This window comes from Trichechus manatus, unplaced genomic scaffold (genome assembly GCF_000243295.1).
Source record: "Trichechus manatus latirostris isolate Lorelei unplaced genomic scaffold, TriManLat1.0 scaffold00007, whole genome shotgun sequence".
Lineage (NCBI taxonomy): Eukaryota > Metazoa > Chordata > Mammalia > Sirenia > Trichechidae > Trichechus > Trichechus manatus.
The window spans coordinates 18,788,904-18,816,275 of NW_004443943.1; the positions used below are offsets into that span (position 1 = coordinate 18,788,904).

At 35.3% G+C, this 27,372-nt stretch overlaps 1 protein-coding gene across 4 annotated transcripts in view; it reads left to right on the forward strand.

Annotated features, from left to right (window-relative positions):
* TNKS2 (tankyrase 2) overlaps nucleotides 1-22,802 on the forward strand; it is a 61,996-nt gene extending 39,194 nt beyond the window's left edge. For 3 of the 4 annotated variants that reach the window (XM_023739972.1, XM_004369925.3, XM_023739974.1), the window contains 13 exons: nucleotides 235-400; nucleotides 1,073-1,292; nucleotides 3,291-3,400; nucleotides 4,208-4,396; nucleotides 6,253-6,505; nucleotides 7,331-7,413; nucleotides 8,570-8,690; nucleotides 11,508-11,605; nucleotides 12,468-12,542; nucleotides 13,901-14,006; nucleotides 15,887-16,073; nucleotides 19,067-19,223; nucleotides 20,060-22,802. In XM_023739972.1, coding sequence (XP_023595740.1) covers nucleotides 235-400; nucleotides 1,073-1,292; nucleotides 3,291-3,400; nucleotides 4,208-4,396; nucleotides 6,253-6,505; nucleotides 7,331-7,413; nucleotides 8,570-8,690; nucleotides 11,508-11,605; nucleotides 12,468-12,542; nucleotides 13,901-14,006; nucleotides 15,887-16,073; nucleotides 19,067-19,223; nucleotides 20,060-20,122 — 1,828 coding nt within the window. In that variant the 3' untranslated portion in view covers nucleotides 20,123-22,802. The remainder of the gene's footprint in view (nucleotides 1-234; nucleotides 401-1,072; nucleotides 1,293-3,290; nucleotides 3,401-4,207; nucleotides 4,397-6,252; nucleotides 6,506-7,330; nucleotides 7,414-8,569; nucleotides 8,691-11,507; nucleotides 11,606-12,467; nucleotides 12,543-13,900; nucleotides 14,007-15,886; nucleotides 16,074-19,066; nucleotides 19,224-20,059) is intronic. The other variant, XM_023739976.1, reaches the window with a different exon arrangement.
* The last annotated feature ends 4,570 nt before the right edge of the window (nucleotides 22,803-27,372 follow it).

Consider the following 27,372-nt stretch of genomic DNA (forward strand, 5'->3'; position numbering starts at 1 on the left):
GGATGATGAGTATAAAGATTTTTTTATATTCTCTGTATTTTTTAAATATTTTTGAAAATTTCCCTTTCCCTCAAATAAAGAAGTCGCTTTCTACTTTCAGTAGATTTACGTTCTACAAAATACGATCAGTATAATTCTTTAAATACCTCAAGAAAAATCTTCCATCAGTTACTTGTAATTATTTAAATAAAACATCTCCGTCTATTGCACTGCTCATCTAACTTTTCATTTCAGAGGCCTTGTACCTTTGCACAACGCGTGTTCTTATGGACATTACGAAGTTGCAGAACTTCTTGTTAAGCACGGAGCAGTAGTTAATGTAGCTGATTTATGGAAATTTACACCTTTACATGAAGCTGCAGCAAAAGGAAAATACGAAATTTGCAAACTTCTGCTCCAGGTATATTTAAGTACTTCCTATGGACAGTGTGCATTACGTAGAATATGTTTATGTTACCTAATTAAACTTAACCAGTAAAGGGGTGGAAAGCAAAGTTATCCAATTCTCTACCAAGACTCTTAATAAATGTCATGACATTATATGTATTTCAGTCTACATGTATGTTTATCACACATAGATTATTATTGTATAAAGTCAGGTAGCATCATGTGGTAGTTCTTTTGATTATTACCTTAATTTTTCCCATTTAGTACTTAACCTCAAAATATTTTAAGTTGATGGTACTGTTTTAATACAGGTAGCAGTATAGATATTTTGCAATAAAAACAGGATAGTCGGGTTTATACTTTATTCCAGTGATTGTGAAGATTAGAAATAGTTCATTTTTTAATAGGTACTACTTTATTTTTCTTGATATTGCTTTATTTTGAACATAGTTATAGTTTAAAATTTGTACTGTATTATTGCATAATAAAAACTCAATAATATGTAACTATTACTGTATTATTTTTATTATATAATTTTCTGTGTATAAATTAAACAATAACAAACCATGTTATCCTTTAAGGTTGTCTCAGAGTGGTTTTTGTTGGTATAGTTACATTGACTATTTTCTCATGATCAACGGGAAACTTAAGCCAGTTCCTTCATTTCTGTTTTTCATATGCCTAGCACGGTGCAGACCCTACAAAGAAAAACAGAGATGGAAATACTCCTTTGGATCTTGTTAAAGATGGAGATACAGATATCCAAGATCTACTTCGGGGAGATGCAGCTTTGCTAGATGCTGCCAAAAAGGGTTGTTTAGCCAGAGTAAAGAAGTTGTCTTCACCTGATAACGTAAATTGCCGTGATACCCAAGGCCGACATTCAACACCATTACATTTAGCAGGTAAGTGGATGAAGTTGTCACAGATTTAGACTGGTGACATCTAAGAGTCATTTTACTTGAGTAAAGTATTTCCTGTAAATAAATATGTTCTAATGACACCATTATGTTCTTCAGTGTATTTGTACAGGTGAACCATACTTCAAGCATGTTAGCTAAGTTCAAGTTCACATAGCACTGGTACGTTACATTCAGTAAGAACAATTGAAACAGTCTCTGCCATTTCTCATGTGCTTTAGAATCTGCTATGCCAAGTCACCATGTTGTTTGAATTATCTTTGATGAGTAAATTTTGGCTACAGAAACTTGAAAAATATGCCCTCTTGAGCCAGCTTTCCTAGTAGAAAGCTAAAGCTTTTCATTCTCCTGATAGCTGTGAAGCAGAAGCAAGGGGTAAAAAAAAACTTAAAAGCTTTTAGAAGTTACACAGACTTCTTCCCAAAGTTCTTTTTCTGGATTTTCACTGTAGGATTGGTGCAGTGCACCTTTGCTTTTAGTGCAGGTATACAGTATTGTATTTACAGTATAGCTTTTTCAGCTATGTTGAAGATGCTTAGGAATGAACCATTAAAACACTGAGCCATAGCTAATACTTCACTGAAGTTGTATCATTAGTACATTTGACTCCTACAATTTTATCTAAATGTGCCTGGTTTAAAAAAAGAAAAAGATTAACGCACATGTTTCTGCCACCAAGTAAGTGAAAGATGGTGGTCTACTATCTCAGTTTATTTCAGTTTCATGAGTAACTGAGTGTGTTGTGTTTAGAAGATATTTTGGTTTTGTGTGATTTTTACCTTTAAAATCTCACGCATGTAAGTTGGGACCCCACTGTCCAAAAAAAAGAATTACTCCATCTGTGTGTGGAACATTTTGGATTGATAAATCACAAATGCTAACATGGTAAGAAATAGTTTTTCTCCTTCCACTGCCAGTCAGTGGTTTCTAGCCCTGCAAGACAAGATATGATCTGACCTCTGATTTGAAATTGTGCTATGCATATTTATATTATTTTTTTATGTCTTTATGGCACTTTTCTAGAACATATAATATTTAAGTCTGTGTTGTCTTTGGTAGTAGAAAACCCTATATACAGTATATTTATGCCCAGTTGTGCAGTATTGTACTTTGAGACCTGGAAGGACTTTTAGATTTGGTATAATATTTGGTTTATGATAGTTTTGTTCTTCCTTACTTGGTCTTACTAAACTCTTTTGCTGTGGATCCTTTAGGAAAATGATAAAAACTGTAATAAAATATTTCAAATCATTTTAAAATTTCAAGTGATGTCTGTTTTTATGTTGGTAAAATTCCAGATTTGATTTTAATCTATGAGTATGTATCAAATAAAATATACTTTACCAAGAGTATTTATTTACTAAGATAGCTGGCAGTTCCCAAGGTAGTTGACAGCTGGGAGATTGTGGTACATTTGTAATTTATTAATTTTTATCTCATGGCTTTAGCAACACATAAGTTTCACTGCCAAATTTACAGAGATACACACCCCTAAGTTCTTTCTAGCAAATAAGATGTCCTTGTGGCCTTCTTGGGAAAGAGCCCTGAAACCTACTCTGGTGTGCTGCCTCTTGCTCTGCCAGCCACTTAGCTTTTATGTGATTGGATGCGTTTTACTTGTAGCCCTTTAGACCATGTACCTGAGTATGTAATAACTGTGAAGGCAGGGACTTTGGAAGGAAAGTTTTAAAAGGAAAGATACAAGCAAATCAATCAGTGTAATTTTGAGAATCTCTGAAGTGAATGGATATCATTATTGAAAGTTTTCCACCTTGAGGCCAGTGGGAAATTCTTCCATAAGATAAAATTTTAATAGATTCACTGTGGAATTTGAGGCTTACATAAAATTTCTTTTATTTTTCAATAATGTCTGTGCTTTGTAAATTTATATATATAAATAAAGGTATGTCCACATCTGACGTAAATGTGACTATATTTCTTATATTAAGGAGTGAAAGTAATTTTATTTCTTTTCTAAATTAGCTGGTTACAACAATTTAGAAGTTGCAGAGTTTTTGTTACAACATGGAGCTGATGTGAATGCCCAAGACAAAGGAGGACTAATTCCTTTACATAATGCAGCATCTTATGGGGTAAGCTTCTTCTGTGTTACCTTTAAAAATCTATGAAATTTTCAAAATGGAAGTCATTATTGCAGTTCAAAGGGAATTTAGTTTGACTTTCTCATTTTACAGAGAAGTAAATATGAGGGCCAAAGAGGTTAAATAACTTCCAAGTTCTAATTCTGAGTAAGCTTGCCTTGTGACACGCAGCATGTTGTTGCCATTTGTTTTATGACTTAGCACCTGTCTCTTGTTCTTTATTTTCAGTGAGATGTTGGTGATTTTTTGTTTTATTTATATACTACTAGCTTATAAATAGGAGCCCTGGTAGTGCAATGGTTAAGTGCTTCTTGGCTAACCAAAAGGTCAACGGTTCAAACCCACCAGCCGCTCTGTGGAAGAAAAGACTTGACGATCTACTCCTATAAAGATTATAGCCTAGGATGCCCTCTGGGGCAGTTCTGTTCTGTCATATGGGGTCACAATGAGTCAGAATCAACTTGACAGCACACAGCAACACAGTTTATAAGTTGATGTTCAACAGTCAATCTAAACACTTGATAAATTTGGAAAGATTAAAGTCATACTAGTTTAGTTCCCTACTTTGTAGCATTCTTAGCCATTTTGTAAAAGGTTTCCTCAAGTTACTGAAATGTCTACTGTAGTTTTTAATAAGCTACCCATAAATTATGATGCTGGGGAGAAACATCGTTTTTTCCTTTCATTTCCAGAGTAAGTTTGAAAATATGGAAGTAGTTATACGGCTAGTTTCTTCTTAAGAACTAAAATGTGATAAAATAATGTTTCAGACTATAACGGGAGTATTTTCTTTTACAGCATGTAGATGTAGCAGCTTTACTAATAAAGTATAATGCATGTGTCAATGCCACGGACAAATGGGCTTTCACACCTTTGCACGAAGCAGCCCAAAAGGGACGAACACAGCTTTGTGCTTTATTGTTGGCCCACGGAGCTGATCCTACTCTTAAAAATCAGGAAGGACAAACACCTTTAGATTTAGTTTCAGTAAGTGATGGACTCTCTGAAAAATCTCAGTGCTTTCCTGATTTTAAAATTCGGTTGGTATATATATAAAATATCTTCATGGTGATTGTGGCAAAATCTAATTGTTAGTCCAATTTTAAATTTGGGACTTCCTTGGTATTAAAAGATAATAAGTAAATAATAGCATTATCAATCAGTTATTATATACTGAGTACTTTTGGAAGTAGAAAAAAGAAGTACAAGGTATAATTTCTTACATTAGTTGGGAAACAAAACAGGCTAAGGCCTTCTTCAATAAATGCTCTTACATTGCATGCAATGCAAGATGATACAAGCCACAAGTCTTTATGAACTTCCCCAACTAGGAACATTTCCCTCAAGGTGCAGCCACAAAGCCTGCCACTGGTAGCGATTTCCTTCCCTCCCACACTACTTTATCCCCAAAGTTCTTGTTGCTTACCCCACCAGAACTGTCGGTGAAACAAACCTGTTACTCCAGTTTTCTGTGGAGGTCCTTTTTTCCTTGCCCTCCCACAGGAACTCATGTAGGAGGCTCCAGTATAGCTTCCATCTCTGCTTTGTCCACTGCGACAAAAGTGCCTCTCTTGCCTCAGTTACTGAGAACGTTGACCAGAGCGGTGGAGGGAAAGGGAGAAGAAATTCTTTCTGAGGTGGGAAGGAAGAGGAGTCTCTTCTACAGACTGCTTTCTACTGAGAGAGTCCATTGTTCAAAGTCACAGTGAAAAGCTGATTTAGTTCAGCTGCATCGGGGTTAAATAGATTTTTCTCAGCAGATTGACAACCAGACCATATTTGCAACATCATTTCTTCAGGAAAATCTCTTTTTAGTTCCAAGCAGTTCACTTAGAAGTGAACTTTGGAGTTAAATCTGCCTATATGTTAGTCCACTAAATATAATTGACAGTGAAACAGAGTGCTCTAGAGAACATGCGTGGGCTTTAAACAGACCTGGCTTAGAAGTCCAGCTTTTATCATTTTTAGTTGTACAGCCTTGCAAGTTGCCTAACCTCTAAGCCTCATTTACCTCATCTATAAATGGGTATAAAATATACCTGGTTAATAGGAGAATTAAATAAGATAATGTACTGAAAGTCCTTGGCATGGTATCAGGTACATAATAAGCACCCAATAAATGGTGCTACTATTACGAACAAATCTTATATGCAAACTGTGAGTGCCATGGACGTCCTCAGACTAGGGGAAAGAAAAAGTTGAGGATTGGGATAGGCAGTAAAAATGACTCAGGGTGAAAACAAGTACTGATTTACATCTTGTTGAGTGTTAATTACTTAGTATCCTACTTGAGCATTGGGGAAGAATGGTACATGTCACTAATTAAAAGAATTAATGTACCAGTAAATTTGGGGACTTTTTCTTATCCTAGTAGATTTGATTAAAATGATTATCTTGTTGAATATTTTCCAAGAAAAACCAACATCATACTGTTTGCTAAAGTTCCATGTAGGTTGAATTATGTCTTTCAGAGTAATAATAATAGAGTTTAAAGGTCTTACCTTTTTTAATTGGTATTTTCTGTAATTTCATCTCAGTGCTTTTCAGTCGTATCAAAGTTTGGATATTCTTCATTGCCCATGAGGAATATTTATTTGATTCTGTGTGTTTTGGAGGTGTTCTGAATTATGTTTTATTTTTTATAACAATTTAGCTGAATATCAACCAGTTTGTCTCACTTTTTGAAGTAATTAGAATAATCTGTTATTTTTACATAGTAATAAATTCTAGTGCTACATATCTTATTGTTTTGTCGCATTTTTAAAATACATTCTATTGCATGTAATAGAATTTTAAAACTTGCTTATGGCAGATTTCATCTGTCTCTCTGATGTGTACCCTAGGCAGATGATGTCAGTGCCCTCCTGACAGCAGCCATGCCCCCTTCTGCTCTGCCTTCATGTTACAAACCACAAGTGCTCAGTGGTGTGAGAAGCCCGGGAGCCACCACAGATTCTCTGTCTTCAGGCCCATCCAGCCCATCAAGCCTTTCTGCAGCCAGCAGTCTTGACAACTTATCTGGGAGTTTTTCTGAACTGTCTTCAGTAGTTAGTTCAAGTGGAACAGAGAGTACTTCCAGTTTGGAGAAAAAGGAGGGTGAGACATTGTGCAAAGTAACTTTTTAACTGATTTGTAGCCTCATATTTGTCCTTTGGAATGCTTAAAAGTCCTTTTTAAATCAAAAACAGTACTATTAGTATCAAATTAATTAATATAGCCTAAAAGTTTTTGGCCTTTGAGGTGTTCTTTATAATACTAACAGAATTTCTAACGAACTTTCTCCTTCCAAATTGAGAGCTGATGAGTCTTAGACTGCTGATCCGCTCTTTAGTTGTAAATATGCTTTTTCAAGGTTTTGAAGTCCTTTTGGTTGAGTAGTTTTGCTTTTTAGTATTTACCTTTTCCAGTGTACTATTACAGAGTTATGTAATACCTTTGACCCCATGTCAAAATGCCCAACTTTGAAGTTTATTTTTAAAAAAGAAAAAGAGACACACATACCTGCAATGTCTATTATACTAATGTCTTTTCTTTTTGTTTTTCTGTCCAAGTTCATCTCGCCCTATACAAGATTATGGAACTTGTTTGCACAGACTTTATTGTGAAATAGCTTACATCCTGAAAGACAGGGAGACTGACTTTAAAGATCAGTGAAAAATAAAGTTTGAAGTAAAAAATTAAAAGGTTTTTTTAACCTGAAAATGTCCCATTGATTTTTCTAATGATGTTAAAATTTTATAGCTTTCTCTTTGTGATTTTCAATGTTATGTTCAGTATTATATCACAAGTAGCTATTAATATTTTCCATCATGTTTATGTTCTTAATATATATATAGTAGTATCATGAAAATTTATTGTTACCATGTTGACATACATTATTCTGATGTAAAATTTTGTTTGTTCTGAACTTTTATTTCCCAGTTCCAGGAGTAGATTTTAGCATAACTCAATTTGTAAGGAATCTTGGACTTGAGCACCTGATGGATATATTTGAGAGAGAACAGGTGAGTAGATGAATTTTACTGCTTAATTTGTGTTTTATGGAACCTCAGCTTACAGAAAAATTGGGAAATACACATGGGGTTGCTGTGAGTCAGAGTCGACTCAATGGCAACTTTTTTTTTTTTTTTTTTTAAATGCCCTGAACCATTCAAGCTATTAGAGGCAGTGGTTTTTAAGAGACTAGAAATAAGTTACTCTTTTAATTTGGCTTGATCTTGGAATTCCATTCAGTTTATTAGCACACAAAAGTTGACTCTCAAGTAGTAATAATAAATAGTTGTCTTGAATGCAAAGTTTAGCTTATTCAGTCCTTAAGATACCCTTGAGCTCTGTTTGTTCAGTTCTTTTGTGTTAGTTACTGTCCTCCCTAAGCCTGACACTCCCCTAGCTGCTTATGGGGAGATATGCGGGTATGCCAGCCATATATCTGGGCTATTCTAGGATGGTCCCAATTTAAAGTATTTTGTCAGAACACATTTTCTGATCTTTGTGGTTCAGAAAATACAGCTACTGTAGACGTGTACCCCGAAGGAGCTTCTGATATAGTCATGGAGCTAGAATAAGAACACATGAAGAGTTAAACTTTTGGAATAGATTTTAGAAATTCAAAGAAGGAAAAAATTCTTGTGAGCTGGGTTATTCAGGGAAAGCTTCATGGAAGGTGTGTAAATTAAACAGGATTTTAAAGAATGGCTTCAATTTCACAAAGTGAAAAAAATTGTATTTGGGGTAAGAGAATGAGTTTGAGCAATGATGCAGAACTACCTGTTGGTGTAGTCCAGACTCTGAAGGAATCATTGAAGGCACTGTGTAAGAGGCACATGGAAAGTGATGATGGAAAAGAATCTGCTTTTCCAAGATAAAGTAGTATACCTGAATACAGTTAATTTGCAAGTGCATTTTTGTTTTGCAGTTTAGTTCTGCTCAGGTTCTAATGTTAAATGTAAACAGTGATAGTTTTGGTTATGTCATGACTCAACTTTCTATTTATTTAGCACCAACTTTTCATTTTCTGTTAACTGGTTTGTTTTCATTTTTAAGCTGCTCAAAATAACTTGAAGTAAATGTATGAATCTAATACATTATGGGAACGTGGTATCTCTTATGAGTGTGTCTCTTATGAGTAAGATTCTAAACTGTTTGATCCTCTTTTATAAGATCACCTTGGATGTATTAGTTGAGATGGGGCACAAGGAGCTGAAGGAGATTGGAATCAATGCCTATGGACATAGACACAAACTTATTAAAGGAGTTGAGAGGCTTATCTCTGGACAACAAGGTATTTCATTTGAAATAATCGCTGTCATCAGTAACAGTTTGCATAACCCTCAGCTTACTAAATGATAATTCAAAAATGTGTTTGTAAGAAAGAGTATAATAAAAACCCATTGCCTTCGAGTCGATTCCGACTCCTAGTGACTCTACAGGACAGAGTAGAACTGCCCCCTAGAGTTCCCAAGGAGTGCCTGGTATATTCGAACTGCCAACCCTCTGGTTAGCAGCCGTAGCACTTAACCACTATGCCACCAGGGTTTCCAGGAAAGAGTATAATAGGAAGCACTAATTAGGATTTGGGAAACCTGGAATCAAGTCTTAACTCTGCTACTAACTGTTCAGCTTCCTAGGCTTCTGTTGTTGACTTCGTGAGCTTAAGTAAAACTTCTGAGCCGTTGTACTGCTTCAGCTCCCAAAAATTAGGAAGTTGGGTGAGATAATGTCTGCAGTAATTCTAGCTCTAAAATTTTATAATTCTAAATGACCTGAAACTTAAGTATCTCATTTCTTACGGTAATAGGTAATCATTAGATGTTTAGGCTAGCACAACAAATAATGTAGTAAATGTCTTATATAGCTGAAATTCTAAACACTTGTAATGAAAATACTAGAAAACAGTAATGTTGCAATTGAGATTAAACAAAGTTGAATAATTATTTCTCCTAAATGTTAGTGCTTAAGGAAGATGCAAATTACATTCTTTCAACAGATATTAACACTTTCTTTGTACCAAGTCCTGAGTATAAAAAGGTAAATTATGTTAAGTCTCAGAGCACATTTTAACTTCATTGTTAAACTGATCAGTTGGTTTACCCTGGGATCAGAAGCATCCTATAATTGAAGTCCTGGCTGTACAACTGGAATTGAAGAGAATCTTCCATCAGCAAAAATGAAGGGATTTTCAGGGAAGAATGCATACTAGCCAGGATGGAGTCCACCTTTTGAAGAAGAAATAAGAGCACCTTCCACAATTAGGTGTTTCAAGCTGAGGAATGCTTTAAACTCGTATTCTAGAGTAAGATCAATTAAAAGTAGATGCACTTTACCTGCCCTGTAGGGACAAGTTTAAAATGTGGTAAAGTCTTGGACATTTCTAGTATAAATGACAAATTTTATTAGGTAGAGAAGAGGGGAAACTCATGGCTCCCTGGAATGTTAGTACACAATATATATAGCAAAAAAAATGAAGAGGAAATAGAATCCTTAGTTATGGACTGCTGTTATGATTCTACTGAAATAATATAGATGTGGTAGGACAGCAGTTACGGTGGAATACTGAGAATAAGTATAATTTAGGAAAGAGGCAGTATAAAAAAGGAAAGCAGGCAGTGTTTGTACATTAACATATTACAGTGTCTGGCACCTAGTTAGGACTGCATAGAAAGGCTCCGGAAACAATGAAGACAACATATGCTGCCTCCAGGTGGCACGTGGCAGTTTCCTCCATGCCACCTCTGGTCCTGTAATCACTGATAAATCTAGCTACAATTGGGTAGGAGCGTTCATTCCTACTTGGAGGAGAAAGATGGCCATGAGACAGAATGCTATGTCTGATTTCGCATATCAGGGTCACTTTCCTATATAAAGAGTTAACGCCTTCTTCATCTTCATTTGAAGCCAGGATCGTATATCTACATTATACTGAATCTGCAGTGTGGAACCAGTGGCTGCCTGTGATGATCTTCCAACAATCTCTCATCTTGCTGACTTAACAGCCTTAGCTCTCATTCAGTGCATCAAGTCAATAGGTTACTTGTCCTAATCTTTCAGCACTGATAAACCTCTTCTCGGAGACATCCACAGATGCCTTAGTCAAATGCATTTGTTATAGTCTTTGTCCTATAAAATATTCTCTGTGTGGAGTCCATAATTCATGCAAACATTGTAATTCAGCCATTCCTGTCTCTTTCAGTGTCCGGCATGTTGGTGGTAGTGTTTTTCTTCAGATCACAGCTCATAGCCAGGATAGTGCTCTGCATTCCCAGAAGCTAACCTCTGTGGAGCAGTAAAAGATTAGACGCTTACCTGGAAGAACATTAGAGCTTTGGCAATCTTGTTGTAGAGATTAAAGGAGAGAGTTGTGTTACAAATACACCAAAGAAATTGAGAAATCCCATTTAAAGAGCTTTTGTGAGAGTAAAGACACAAAAATGTGTATGGTTCTTTTGGCCATTGACATTAAGAAAACATGACAAATTCATTGCCAAATTTTAAACAATCTGTTACGGGTCCGAATAGGCGTTGAGTAGTTAGACAGTAAACTTTATTCTAGGATGATTTAAAATTACCTTGAGGCTATGCAAATTGTTGTCATAATTCTTCCTCATACTTCGGAAGAATAACAGGATTAAATATTGAAAGGGCTGCATGGTTAGAAAAAGAAAGTAATTTAAAGAAAATGTGTGACATAAACCCATTAAGAATAAGAAATAAAGAATATAAAAATTTTCTGAAATATTCCTACAAAACCCATTTGGCTTGCCAGGTCAAAAATTAGTAGTCTAAATGCAATGTGGTATCCTGGTTTGGATCCTAGGACAGAAAAAGGAACTTCATGGGAAAAACTGGTGAGAGCCAAACAAACCCTATATCACATTTTTGACAGATGTATTATGGTTATATAAAATGATAACATTACGGGAAGTTGGGTGAAGGGGACTCTGTGTACTGTATCAGCCTTTCTGTATATCTAAATTATTCCAAAATGAAAAGTTTTTAAAAATTAGTAGTAAACATCAGGTAAATCAGGTGGTTATTTTTGGTTGATGTTAATTGTTTTGTTGGCAGTTTTTTTTTTTTACCTTCAAATTTTATTTCATAGGTCTTAACCCATACTTAACTCTGAACACCTCTGGTAGTGGAACAATTCTCATAGATCTATCTCCTGATGATAAAGAGTTTCAGTCTGTGGAGGAAGAGGTATGTTCATATACCTTAAATAATTAGAAAAGATAGATCAACAACATGTATTGTTGGTGCCAGTTGCTAAATTTCCTGGAGATTTCCAGATCTAATTGAACTTGTAGTTTGGTTTTAACTCTACCACCTGGAAACTTTGAAATTTGGCATTTAAGGTACATTCTCTCAATGAATGTTCATTCCAGTAACTTGGTTCAGTGTTGTAATTAATAACAGTTTTGTTGGAGAAAAGGTTGCTACTATTTGAAAAAAAAATGCTAATGTTTCCTCTTGTCATGAAGGCAATTGACAAAGCCTAGTATCTTAGACAAGACCAGAACATGTGGGTGCTACTTATCCAGGAAAATTTTCCTGCAGCTTTCTTCACATAAAGCTAAACTCTTGAATCTGCTAAAATGTTTGAATAGTGCCCTACTTACTCTATGAAGAACATACCCTATGTATGTGAGTTGAGCACAGAGATAAAAGTTGAGCGAGACTTGGTTCTAAACTTAAGAGACTCCCACTCTCAGTAAATTATGAATGGTACTCTATTAGGGCAAAATGAACAGGAACAAACAAGTCATCATTTTGTGTGTGTGTGTGTTTTTTTTTTTTTAAGTATGTTTCTTTTTCTTCCTTTAGGTTTCATTATATAATTTTCACCTGTAGATACTTTTTCAGGTTGATTGTACTAGCTAACAGCTATCTCTGGAAAATAATATTCATGAACTTACAGAATTCATATTCTTTAAACAACAAAAATGTTAAAACCTGTTTTGTATTCTCAAAGGTAGACTCGGATGAGTCAAGAGCTATATTCCCCAAATCAGAAAAGATGTAAAAGCTAATACACATATATTTGAAATAATTTCTCCATCAGATGCAAAGTACAGTCCGAGAGCACAGAGATGGAGGCCATGCAGGTGGAATCTTCAGCAGATACAATATTCTCAAGGTAATAAGTTAGTGAAAGTAAAGTTTGCTGAAATCATAGTTTTCAAAGCCTGAAGCCAGTAGCAGCTTTCATAAGAACATGATGATATGTCCAGCCAAATAGGTCTTTGACATGGCATCAAGGTATGTTTTGGGGAAGAATATATCCTTGGAAGGGTATATTACAAAATCCCTGTAATAGCCAGTAACAACCAATAATAACCAATCTAGTCCTTGTTGAACACATTCAGTCTAGAGATTATGCTTTATATTGGGATGATGATAAATCCTGTAGGTTTAGGACTTTAAATATATAAAGTATCATTAAAGTACTCTGTGGTAACAAAGCTGAATTTTTTTGTGGCTCATGAAAGGATTTTATATATATAATTTTTAATAAGACAAATAATTATGCCTGTTATAGGCAAATTTTAGGCAAGTCCATTTTGTCTACAAGCAGTAATAAATATGTGGCAGTTTGTTAAGGGTGAAGGCAGGAGAGATTTCCAAAGAAGTTGGAAGTTGGATTTGAGAAAGATATATGCTGTATTTTCTTCTTCCACAAAGGTATTTTCATGTAATATTTTGTGAAACATTTTTCAATAATAAAAAAAATCCTTTTTTCTTTTTGATACATAAATAAGATCTGTTTATGCCAATTGTGACCCTTGATTATGTCTGTGACAGTATTTTGAGCCAAGACTGAAACCACCAGCTCCCAGATGTGCTCTAGGGACCAGCAGGGGGCTGTAGCACCTTTAAACCAGCTAAGAAACAGCACTAGGATTGTGAATTTTGACCTAGAAATACTCCTAATAAGACCAGATTCTGTCTTTAAATCATCTTCAAACAAAAATTTCAGGAATTGGAGAGAGAAGTGTAGAGGGAATAGTAGGTGTAGAGGTGTGTGTGTTTGAAGAATGTTTTTTGTGTGGCTGTTTCAGATTATTTTATAATTAAAAACAGATTAAGATGACACTTTAAGCCATAAAAAGTGGAGGAAAAAAGATACTGTTCTCTTTCTGATACCTGTATACCGAACTCAGCGTGTCTGACTTGGAGATATTTTAGTACTAATTTTGAGTTAATGAGAATGGAAGTCATTTTAATCAATTGACAGTATTCTTGATGTTCACATATGACTATTTGTAGCTTTTTTCCCTTTGAATTTTTTGATTTTCAAATTATAACTATACTACCAATTTTATGGTTGGGGCAAAGTGTTTTTAGTTAACTGAAATAACACGTATTTTACATTTCTTAGAAAAGTTTTACCTCTCTTCCTGCTAAGTATATGGCCCATCTTTTAGTTAAACTGAACATGTAGGTAAGTAATTATTAAGACCTAAAGATTTGAATTTTCTGGTTTATATTTTACAGATTCAGAAGGTTTGTAACAAGAAACTATGGGAAAGATACACTCACAGAAGAAAAGAGGTTTCTGAAGAAAACCACAACCATGCAAATGAAAGAATGCTATTTCATGGTAAGGTTTCTATCCCTCCACCCCACCTCTGTCCTCCCTCACATTAGCATAGCTTTTTGCCCGATGTGAAACAAGAATGCATCTCTCTATTCCTGATATCATTTTAAAAAATAAACCTCATATTCACAGCTTCAACTTCTCTTGAATTTGTATGTTTTGTAATGGATGGTTTTAAATAGGATTCCCATAGTGAAAAAAGTATAAAAATGAGAATGTTGACTATTCATGTTCTTCTTTTTTCTTTATGTAATAGATTTTGCTTGTTTTGATCACTCTGAAAAATGGTGTGTCTTACTTTTAACTAGACAATTGAATTAAAATAAGACCTCAGTATCATCTCAGGAGAGTTATGCATCCTATTCTGATTTTAGGAGTCAAAACCACATTTAACTTTGATGTTGAGAGAGCCATTGCCATTGAACCTGTGGAGGTTTTTGATAACTTTTGTTGAAGGGAGAGCACCATTACACATAATTTTTGAAATTTTCTGGTTTTTTGCTTCACAAGGTGGCAAGCATTGATTGGTCTTTCAAGTTTGTAACAAAGATGAATATAGATATTAATGAAGTGTTTATCCAGTTTTCAAGCACATTACCCATAGTAGCACCAGTCTATTCCTTCATTTGGTCGTGATTGTAGAAAATTTTTAGAGACCTGTAAAGTTCTATAAAGGAGCCCTGGTGGCACAATGGTTAAGCGCTCAGCTGCTAATGGAAAGGTTGGACAGTTTGAACCTACTGCTACTCGACAGGAGAAAGATGTGTCATTCTGCTCCCATAAGGATTTCAGCCTAAGAAACCCTACAGGGTGGTTCTGCTCTGTTACTACAGGGTCGCTATGAGTCGAAATCGACTCAGCAGCATCCTACACACACACAAAGTTCTACAAAACAGAGTATTTAAATTTCACAGTCCTCTGGAAGAATAGTGATAGCAGGATAAATTCATGTACAATATCTAAATGGAACTTCTCGTTCCAAAACCCTAGTAATCACCATGATAATCTCTTGGCACAGAGAAATGGTTGGCATATAATACACACTTATTATGTATTGACTTGATGGTTATAATAAGTGATTCTTCTATTTTATAGCACCAGTGGTTTGGATTTTCCAGATTGAATCAAAGAAGTGATTCTATTCATCAGTAGTTTTGTAAAGTAGAATTCAGTGTTGTTGTTTTTTTGGTCCCTTTATGAACAGGAACACTGATTTTAATGAATCAATTAGCTGTGTTCTTTTGGCCTTTCCCAACTCCCACCCTCACTCACCCCCCTCGCTGGCCTGGTTCCCAAGCTCAATACCTCCTCTTTGGCTATGGTCCCTTTCTTGGCACACATGCAGGGAAGGAGGAGAAAGAAGTTCATACGTAGGGAATGGGGGAAAGCACCACGTTTGCAGATGGAATATGGTATAGGAGGTAATGAAAGGCAGAGAAGTGGCAGGATAGCAGAAAAGAGAAAGGAGAGAATAAGAACAAGAGGAGGCTGCTTGGACCACTTTTGATATCTAGAAAAAGTACACAGACATGGACATCGTTATAAGACCTAATTACATTCAGCCTTGCTATGTGAAGTGAATTATGAGACTCTTGGTTCTGGACTTGTCTGGATTTGGGGTCTGGAATTTGATAGTCCTAGCATTGATATTTAAGTGATCAGTTTTTCTAGTTATATCTCCACCCTATTAGAAACACTAATTGATGGTAGCAGTGTTCTTTATTCTGAAGTCATGAGCTGGCTGACAGTTCACTTGTTACCCTTGTTTTTTGTTTTTGCTTTGTGGTGGTGGTATGTATGTTTAAGTGTTTTAACTCCTAAAAGACTTTAGTTTTTCTTGTAAGATAAATTTTAAATTGTTATCCATCTTATATGTATTTTAGGATCTCCCTTTGTGAATGCAATCATTCATAAAGGCTTTGATGAAAGACATGCTTACATAGGTGGAATGTTTGGAGCTGGGATTTATTTTGCTGAAAACTCTTCCAAAAGCAATCAGTATGTATATGGAATTGGAGGAGGTACTGGGTGTCCAGTTCACAAAGACAGATCTTGTTATGTTTGCCACAGGTAAGAAATCATTTGTTCTCATTTATTTTGGTAAGAATCAGATAAGAACTGGTTAGATATTTGAGAAATGTTCTAGGTAAGGCATTATCGTGGACGACTTTAGGAATCCAAGCTGGCGTGTTTTAGGTTGCTTTTGGCTCTCTCTTACCAGTTACAGTAGTAGCTAGTGTTTATTAAATGATCTGTATGAGCCAAGCACACTTCTAAGCACTTGACCTGTTTAACTCCTTTAATCATTAGGACGCTTGGTGCTTTAAAGAATACTGAATAGAAAATAACATTGATCATGAAAGAGATTTTATTGTAGCCCTTAAATATTATAGGACTGTGGACTCTTAAAAAGTCTAGTATTGAGATGCTAAGATGGTACTGCTTGCCAGTCCACTCAGACACACAGTGATGAGTCTAATCATTTCATATCAATGCCTAAGGGATTCTCTCTTCCACTGTGATAAGATCCTGAACCTCAGTTTGTGATATTACTACTCTAAGAATTAAAAGACATGATCCCTTTAGAAAGTACATAATTATCAAATAACTACTTTGCACTAATTTTTTTTTCCACGTTTAGTTACTGGTCTAACTCAGTTAAAACTGTTCAGATAACTTGGCCCTAATTTATAAAATCCTCAGAGGCAAATAATTATATCTTATGCCATGTGAAAAATCGAGTAAGATTAATTACTGAGAATTAGTCTATAGTTAGGGCATTGCTTACAAAAATCCACAGCAGCAGTGATTAAACATTAGCATGCATCAGAGTCACCTAAAGGGCTTGTTAAAACACAGATTCCAAAACTCCACCTCCTGAGTTTCTGATTGAGTGGGTCTGGGCTGGGGCCCTAGAACTTGAATGTTTGTTTACCAGGTTCCCTAGGAGGTCCTGATGACCAGGGACAGATTACCCAATAAGCAATGTGATGAAAACCAGGTGAAATTGTTCCCTACAGATTAGTAAGTAAGCACAATTAAGCCCTTGCCTACCTTGCTTACTGTAATCTGGTACATACCATGGTTACTGGTTAATCCACCCCGCTGATGACGCTGGTCCCTAGAAGGCCCTAGAGCAGTAGGTCTCAAGCTTGGCTGCACATTGGGATCACCTAGGAGCTTTAAAAAAAATACTAATGCCTGAGTTCCACAGAGATTTTCCTTTAATTGGTCTGGGGTATGGTCTGAACATTAGGATTTTTCAGAGCTTCCCAGCTGATTTCCAAAGGCTGCCAAGATTAAGAACTGCAGTCCTGGAGAGAAATTAGCTTCTGGTTTTATTTTTGTTTTGTTCATGTTGGTGGTATTTTCCCTTTAAATTTAGGTTTCTGGGTGTGTTACACAGTAGCCTCCCCGGGCCTGCCCTCTCATTCACTTCCATTTTAGATCACAAATTGGACTGGTGAGGCTTGTAATTTCCTGAGAGTCTGTAAATTGAGCACTGCTGTTTTTACTTGTCATATATTTCTTGGAGGTGAAATAATTCTGATAATTAGTAATAAGCAATGTTCTGGTGCCTACCCTAAACTGTCTTTAGGACCACAGAATGCTTTGGTTCTCTGAAGATTATTTTCACCTAACATTATTCTGTAAGCTAGATTATCAAGGGGCTGATTGATAATATAATAGAAAATCTATTAGAAATGCTGAGAAAGCTTCCAAAGGATGAACTTAGGATAAAAAGCATATAGCCTCTCTTATTTGGAGAACAGGACCGTCAACTGGTCCACCAAAGTCTACTGTTCAAGATTGAGAAACAATGAAGTACAGGTAGTCTCTGACTTACGACAGGGTTCTGTCCCAACAACTCCCTTGTTAATCGATTCTGACATAAGTTGAATACTTTTTTTTTTTTTTTTAGTTTTCATTACTGTTGCCTTTTACTATCAGTATCTTTATAAATCTGTTCTTTGAACATCTGTGAGTGAACATCTGAGAATTGTAACATCAGCAAATTATGTGCTACAACATGTAGTACATATTACTAATGATGATATATACAAAAAAAAAAAAAAAAGATGGGTGTAAGTGCAGTTTGTCGTTAACTCGAGTGTGTCAGAAGTCAGGGACTACCTGTATCCTAAAAGGTTCATCGGATCTAAGGAAGGCCAGTTATATGCCTGAAGGGAGTGGCAGAATAGTCTACTTAGATTGATGGTAAGGGAAGATCTATTTAAGGAAGTAACATTATCAGCTGAAATCTGAAAAATAAATGGTAGTCAGCCTATTTAAGAGTGGTGGGATAGATTCCATTCCAGATGGTAGAAGACACAATGTGTATGTGTATGGAGGCCATGAGGTGAGAAGTTTGACCTCTGTGAAGAAAGAAAATTAATATGCCTGGGGCATAATGAGCAAAGTGAGATTAGAGAAATGGGGTATTGTAAGAAATATGGATTTTATTCTAAATACAGTATGCAGTCTGTAAAGCAGAAAAGTCACGTAATCTGATTTATGTTTTCTTTTAAAAAATCACTGGTTGTTTGGGTAATGGATTGGATGGGAATTAGAGTAGAAACAGGAAGACTACTTGGAGACCATTGTTACAGTTTAGAAGAAAATATTTGGTGGTTTGAACTTAATGGTGACAGTAGAAATTGAGAGGTGAATTGATTTGAAATATATTTTGAAGGTAGAATCAACTGGACTTAGTTGGATAGATCTCCAACTTGGTAAGCCACCTCATGAAAGCCCCTTAAACCTCCAGCTTATTCCCACTTTGCACCTATGATTTGGGTTTTTGCTGGGATACAAACAAGATAAGATTTAATAAGGTTTTCAGGTTTTACAGTTAAAATAAGGATTAATTAAATTGACAGATTCTTTCATTAATAAGAGTGGTAGAAGAAATTCTTACCAAATTATTTTAAGGATAAAGTGATAAAAACAATCGTGTTTATGCATTTAAAAAAATGCATTTGTAAGCGTATGCAGTGTACACAAATAGAAATTGTCATACCCAGCTTTGTCTTCAGGGTTTTCTTTTCTTTTTCATATTATAGGCAGCTGCTCTTTTGCCGGGTGACCTTGGGAAAGTCTTTCCTGCAGTTTAGCGCAATGAAAATGGCACATTCTCCTCCAGGTCATCACTCGGTCACTGGTCGGCCCAGTGTAAATGGCCTGGCATTAGCTGAATATGTTATTTACAGAGGAGAACAGGTAATTTTATTTGTTCATTTTCAAAAATGCTTTAGAGCCATACTTTAACCTCTTCTTACTAATCACTTAAATTGACAAGGGATATTGCCTTAAGAGCTTTTTTTTTTTTTTTAACTGTCATTTGGAAACAATTTCCATCTTACAGAAAAGTTGCAAATAGAGTAAAGAGAATTCCTTTATAGGCTTCACCTACATTTCCCAAATGTTAACATTTTATCATTCTCTCCCTCCCTCTGTGGGTATGTGAGGGTGTGTATGTGTGTACATACTATTTTTTTCTGAACTGTTTGAGAATAAGTTGCAGGCATGTCCCTCCACTCCCTAAATACTTGAATGTGTAACTCCAAAAATCAAGGAAATTCTCTTAAAATTATCAAAATCCGGAAAATACCATTGATTCAATACTTTATCTAATGTACGGACCTTATTCAAATTTTGCCACTTAAACTAATCTTTTCTAATTTCTGTAAAATATAGTTGATCAGAATTCCGTATTCAATAGTTAATCTGTGGCGAAGAAGGCATAATTCTCTCCTGCTCTCAGTGACACAGATCCAGTCAGAATTCCAGAGCAGTGTTCTGAACAGGGATCTGTATCAGAATCACCTTGGTCATTAAAAACAGACACATACTTAGTACTCATCCTAGATTCGCTGATTCCAAATCTAAGAGATTGGAGTCAAAGTAAGGATGTTTTGAGAAAACACCTCTCAATGACTGATGCATAACATTAATTTAGAATCTTTTCCCTAAAGATTAGCAATCCTTAATGGAAAACCATCTTATCTTTTGAAAAAATGTGTTTACCAATATTTAAATTACTCTTTCTCTTTCAGGCTTATCCTGAATATTTAATTACATACCAGATTATGAGGCCTGAAGGTATGGTTGATGGATAAATGAAGAGTTAGTTGTTTTAGGAAACTAACTCCACTGAACCTAAAATCATCTAAGCTGGTGGTCTTTTAAGTTTTATTCCTTGGCTGAAAAAAATCATCTTGTCCGCAGGCCTGCGGCAAAAGGATAAAAAATGTGAAAGAAATTTAGCATTCTGACTTGATAAAGCTTTAATAATGTACAGTGTTTTCTAAATATTTCCTGTTTTTCAGCACTTTAACAGATGCCATTCCAGGTTAAACTGGGTTTGTCTGTACTAAATTATAAACAGAGTTAACTTGAACCTTTTATACATCATGCATTGATTCTAACAGAAACTGTAATGCTCTCAGTAGAACTCGTTTTACTAATACAATACTGTGTTCTTTAAAACACAGCATTTACACTGAATACAGTTTCACTTGTAAAACTGTAAATAAGAGCTTTTGTACTAGCCCAATATTTATTTACATTGCTTTGTAATATAAACCTACTGTTTTAGAACTGCAGCCATTTACAAAACTTTTTCATATGTATTGCTTATCTGGACTTCATCTTGCATCATCATGATTGAGTGATTGTTATATTTGATTCCAGAGGCGATGTTGAGTTGTTAGCAGAAACCTAGTTGGGAAAGACTGATTTATCAAATACATCTTTGCTGATGGAAGCATTTATCTCTCATTAGAAATCTCTCCCGTTTAAGAACTTGTTTCATGAATACTCTGATTTAATTTGTGGTATCTTTTTATGTATAAGACACACATTCCAAAAAAAAACTCACTTTGATAAGTCCTGATTGCCAAGAGCCTCTTAACTGACCTCAAACTCTGGGTTTAGTGTGGGAAAATTTTCTACTGTCATTCTGTGAAAATTAGAGCAAGTGCTCTTATTTTTTAGAGAGGCTACATCCTGTCATTGTACAATTATGGTGTTTTTTTCATGGAATATAAATAGGAAGTTAAGTTTCAGAGGTGGGAAGGGTGATCTTGGTAATTTCCCAATCTGTTCTATTTACCTTAAGTCTAAAGGAAAAAGGAAAAAAAACACATAGCTAATGGGAGTGGGTAGTTCTTTGCCCTAGAATGCTTCCTGTTCTTTTTCTTGGCCTTATTGTTACACTTAGACCACCAGTCCATACATCACGGATAAACTCAGTCCAGAACCATAAGATGTAGACGTCCCAGTTCTCTCCTGGCCTCCCGAATGTGCAGTGAGGCTGGTGCTTCCTGCTCCTGTGCGGCCCCACCCACCCGCGCTTAGTTGGAGCTCTGCTTTCAGTTGGTGCACCACATGGTGACCAGGCTTGGGTTGAAATGGCAGCTATGGAGGGGAGTGCTGTCCCCATAAAATGCCATTCCTGACTATTTCTAGAGTAAAACTTTTTTTTTCCCCAGGAAGTGTGCTAAAGTATTTTGAAACAGAGCCATGCATTACGGGTTGGCAGTCTTTTTTATTTGTTGACCCTAGCTCCTGCAGAAGTCAAGGAACGATTTTTACCTATGAAAGTTTGTGTAAATGAGGACGTTGCCCTTCACTCTCTGTACTGGCTCACCTTTGTTTTGCATTTTATGCAGTCTCTAAATTTACTTAGCCTTTGTGGTAACTTGTACATAGAGTGCTAGAAAATCATGTTTCTTGCCCTAAGTAAGAATTAATCAAGTAAATGCGTATCTGGAGTTGTTTCTATGATATAGATTGTGATTGTTATTTAAGAAGTCAAATCCTGACCTTGAAATGCTTTTATACATTTCTCCAATAATTGCAAATATGATTCTAAAGTCATTTCTTGGAACACGAATGGAGTATGCCAAATTTTATATAATTTTTCAGATTTTATAGTTAATAGATAATGAGATGAGTTCATGGAGTTTATACTTACATATCTTACCTCTCAACGTTTAGCCCATATTACTTACCCTATGAGTGATTCTGGAATTGCTTGTCATGTAGAATCATCGTGGTCTATGCGTTTACAGTATTGCTGTTTGTGTTGTTTCATCTAATCCATTGCTTAATTAGTGTGTTCTTTTTCCATGAATGATTATATTGTGGTTAATATGTTAGCATGGCAATATTTTCAGATAGCTTTTTCTGTTTGTTGGGGTTTTGGGGTTCATGGGTTTTTTTTTGTTTTTTTTTGTTTTTTTTTTAGTACTTCGCATGAATCTTACTTTGTAATGATGGAATTTTTTTTGTCCTTTTTTTTTTTTGGAAGTGAAACTTAACTTTTTGTGTGATTAGTAATACTATGCACATCTTGAGTGTCTTTCTTGTACTGTATCACATTCCATACCCTCATTTAATTCTTAATAAACTGTTCACTTGTTTTTCTGGGTAATATAGTAATTACTGGAATAGTATAAATGTGTTGAATGGTTTTTGAGAAAATGGATTGAGATAACAATAAAGCACAACTGCAGGAAAACAGTGTAGTTCTGAATTTAATAATGATGAAGTGTGCGGTTTAAAATTTGAAATATTGAATGTTGCAACCATACCTGCTCAGATGCTTTAAGATAAAAGTAGCTGTAAGACATTTATACATTTAGTCCATCCCATACAACTCCGCCCCCCACCCCCCCAGCACCACTTTTGGTAAACCTTAAAGCTCATTCCTGGGAAATCAGTCTTCTTCATTTATAAAGAGAAATATATTTTTGTTTTCTGTTATATTTAAAAAATTATTGATAAGGTCTTGAAACTCAAAGTTAGTGGTATGTATTGCTCTTAAAAGAAAGTGTAGTAATGTAAGTATTTTAGAGTTCAGTATCCCAAGTGTCCATGTGCGTGTGATGAGATCTCTGCTTTCCCGTGAGATTAGTGGTATACATAACTCATAAATCATTTGACTTTGAAATATATTTCAGCAGCTGCATCTTACTGCTTCAGTTAGGATAATATTAAAATGTTAGCTCTTTCCGAAGCGTGCATCCCAGTGTATCGTATGATCCAGTTGTTTGCAGGGCAATGAGGAAAGAAAACACAAATAAATTTCCTAAGCTTTTGTGATTGGTATTCCTGACTGTGCCTTTTTACCTACTGTCCTGTCCTATTAGAGGACTAGCATGACAGAGGAAGCAAGTAGCGGTACCTATTCAGAAGAATGTCCACTCTTCCACCCCACCCCCACCCCCACTTTTTTTAATGCTTTCTTGTTTAGGCGGACTGTGACTTTAAAATACCTAATTTCACTTTTCTTAGAAAATTCTTGCTTTCTAGACAACCCACCATTAACAAAAGTATCTTCTCCGATTGGTCACCCACCCACAGTTGTCATCCCCATTCAGACCAATATACACAGAGCCCCCAAAATGGTTGACCAATATGCTATAGAGCAGTGCTACTCAAAAGTATGGTCTGCAGGTAGTGTTGGTCTGCATGCTGTATGTTACCAGCCCATAGAAAGATGAATTTTAAAAAGCGAGAATAAACTTTTAGAATCTTTTGTAACAATTTGACATTGCTGCAGTATTTTTAATTTATTTCACAAAAATATTGGTCTGCAACAGATTGGAAATTAAGAAGGGGAAAAAAACAGTTTTTCACAGATACTTTGAGAAGTACAGAACAGTATCATTTTTGTTTGCAACTAGACCCAGTACCTAGTACATCCTGGCACATAGTAGTTCCTCAGTAAATTTTTGTTAAAATGAATGCATTTTTTTAAAAAGTAGCTAAATAATTGGACTCTAGGGTCAGATTAATCTGGATTTGAATTTTTGCTCTATCCTTCACCAGCTATTTGACCTTGAATGAAACACATAACCTTTATCCGTTTTGTAGTACTTATCTTTTAGGGTTGGTAAGAGCATTAAATGATTTTCCATGTGTGCCACTCATTGCTGTATTTCGGTTATTATACTCCAGGACTAGTGGCTTGAGTTTTCCCATTTATCATGGAGACATGGAATATAATTTTAAAGCTGTAAGATTTATTAACCACTGAACACTTTGTTCAGATGAAATCTTAAGAAGCTCAAAATTTAGTATATAAATTTTGTAGGTGCGTGAAGATCTCAGTTTGAAAATTGCTGATATAAGCACACAGACATTATGGCAACTTGGTTGGGGAAGGAAGACATACCTATAACCCAAACTGCATTATATTCCTACAGAAAAAATAAGCCCCACTCAAGTGGGCTCATGATCAAAAATCCGTAACAATCTTTTGTCAGCATGAAACAGTAGACACAATCTTGGAGGATTAGCACCCCACAAACTTGAAATAATAGAATAACAACAGAATAAGTATATAAGTATGTTTAAAATCATTAGGTGGTAAAAGCATAAAAATTGTTAGAAAAGATGACACTGTGAAAAAGGCAAAGTAGATTTGAAAAGCTAAGTCTTCTGGAACTAAAAAGTACAATTAATGAAATTTAAAACTCAAAAGACAGATTAAACTTCGCATTGGACATATCTGAAGAGAGAATTGGTTAACTAGAAGATAAATCAGGAAAATACCCAGATTATAGCAGAAGGAAGAGATGGGAAATGTGAAAGAGTTAAGAGACAAGGAGAATAGAATGAGAAGATCCAACCTAAAGAACAAGGGAGGGGAGAGATTTGAAGAGTTCCAGAATTTATAAAGAATATGAATCCTCAAACTGAAGAACAATACCTAGGAGGGCAAATAAAAACAGATCTACTTCTAGACATGTAATGGAACTGCAGAACATCAGAAGATGAGAAAAACCTTAAAACTAACCAAAGGGAAAAAATAGATTATCTACAAATGGAATAATAAACTGATAGGATTTTCACTGACAACAATAGAGGCCAGAAGACAATGAAATAAACTTCCAAGTGCTGAGGGAAAACCTCTGTTAGCCTAAAAGTCTGTATGTAAATAGACGAGTATTCAAAAGAGAGAATGAAAAACACAAGTTCAGATTTTGGCAAAAGATTGTTCTTCAGGAAAAAGTTAATTGCAGAAGGAAGGAGTAGGGTGCAAAAGAAGCATGGTGGACAAAGAAATTGGTAAACAAGTTAGTAAATAGACTGAAATAATACCCAAGTATAAAAAGAATACAAAAGTGCTTTATTAACTGATACAGAATAATTTTCAAGACATTGAAAACACAAGGGATTGACCAGTATGTATGATCTGCTACTATTTGTGGAAGATGAAAACAGTATAATATGCATTTGCTTGGTTTGCATAAAATACCTCCAGGATACATACAAATTGTTAGCATCAACTATTGTGAGGAAACCTGGGTGTCGGGGACAGAAGTATGAAAGACTTTTCACTGTATGTACTTTTATTCCTTTTGAACTTTGTAACAAGACCTTTATCTATTTAAAAAACACTATAGTTAAAATAGCGTTGTCTATAAAAATGCAGTAGAAGTAATAAAATAGACTTGAGAGTTTTAAAACCAGGTGGAACTAAAATACTAGGTGACAGTGTTGGGAGAAGAGAGAAGCTTTAAGATATTGATGAACATTAGACTTCAAGTCAAATATGCATACTAAATTTTTAAGGGTAATCACTAAAAGAGTAGAAACAGAACTGTAAAAGTGAAGAAAGGTAATAAAACTGAACACTCCAATAGAAAATGGGAATAAATCATGGTTAATGAGTCAGAAGGATAACCAGGACTTTAATTCTATGAAACAGTTATTTTGTTTTCAGAAACATTTAAGACAAAAGAATTCATATGATGGATCAAGGAGACAAAAAATGAAAATATAGGAGACCTAAATAACATAATAATGTAGATATAACAGCAGTATATAAAACTTTATTCCCTAGAAAACTATACCTGTTTTTCCCAAGTACTCCTGGAACATTCACAAAAATTGTCCATGCACAGAACATAAACCCATTAAATTTCAAGAAGTAGACATTATGCAGACAACATCTAATTAAAATTTGGCAAAACTAAAAGTTAGCAACAAAACACACAAAAACTGCTAAATAGCTGCTTGGCTACTTAAAATGTTTCCTTGGTTCAAACAGGAAATTAAAGCTGAAATTGCAAAATAGTTAGTAGAATAAGGAAAACACTATCAAAATAGACACACCTAAAGCAGTGCTGAAAATGTTTGAGACCTTAAATACTTACATTAAGAAACAAGAAAAGACAAATTAAGTATCTAACTCAAGAAGCAAGAAGTTATTAAAACCTGCTGCCCTGGAGTCAATTCCGACTCATAGTGACCCAATAGGGCAGAGTAAAACCACCTCATAGGATTTCCAAGGAATGGCCAATGGATTTGATCTGCCTACATTTTGGTTAGCATCTAAGCTCTTAACCACCGTGCCACCAGGGCTCTGAAGCAAGAATGAAAAATAAAACCAAGGTATGAGGGAAGAAAAAAGTAAAATAAATAAAAGTAGAAATTAGTAAATAAGGTATTAGTAGAAGCAATAAATGTAAAAACTGGTTTATTAAGGGAATGGAAAGAGCCCTGGTGGTGCAGTGGTTAAGTGCTCCACTGCTAACCAGCCACTTCTGGGAGAAAAAACCTGACAATCTACTGCCTTAAAGATTTTAGCTTAGGAAACCTATGAGACAGTTCTACTCTGTCCTCTAGAGTCTCTATGAGTCAGAATCAGCAGCAGGCAACAAGGGAGTGAAACAGATAAACTGTTAATTAAGGTAATTAGGAAAAATGACTAAATGAAATCCACAATATAAAAAATTGAAGTGGGGAAGTCACCACAGAGATCTCTGGAAAATTTTAAAGAATTTTAAAGGACCACTTTGCTCAACTCCATGCAAATTAATTTGAAAAAGGTCAGCAGTTCAATTCCACCAGCCGCTCCTTGGAAACCCTATGGGGCAGTTCTACTCTGTTCTGTAGGGTCGATGTGAGTCAGAATCCACTCAACGGCGATAGGTTTTTATATGAAATAAGTGATATTCTAGTAAAACATAAAATTACCAAAACTTATCCCAGAGGAGAAAGCAAATATAAACTAAATATCAAAGATGAAATAGAGAATTGTCAAAGAGCTGTTGCCAAAAAATCCAGACCCAGCGAATTTCATGGGTAAAGTTTCACAAACCATTAAGGAACAGATAACTCCAACGTTATTTAAACTGTTCTAAAGTGTAAGGAGGAGCCCTGGTGGCACAGTGATTAAGAGCTCAGGTTGCTAAGCAAAAGGTTGGCAATTCAAATCCACCAGCCTCTCCTTGGAAACCCTGTGGGGCAGTTCTACTCTGTCCTATAAGGTTGCTATGAGTCAGAAATAGACTTGACGGGTTTTTTTTTTAAAGCATAGGAAAGCTTCAGATTTTTTAATTATAAATGCAGC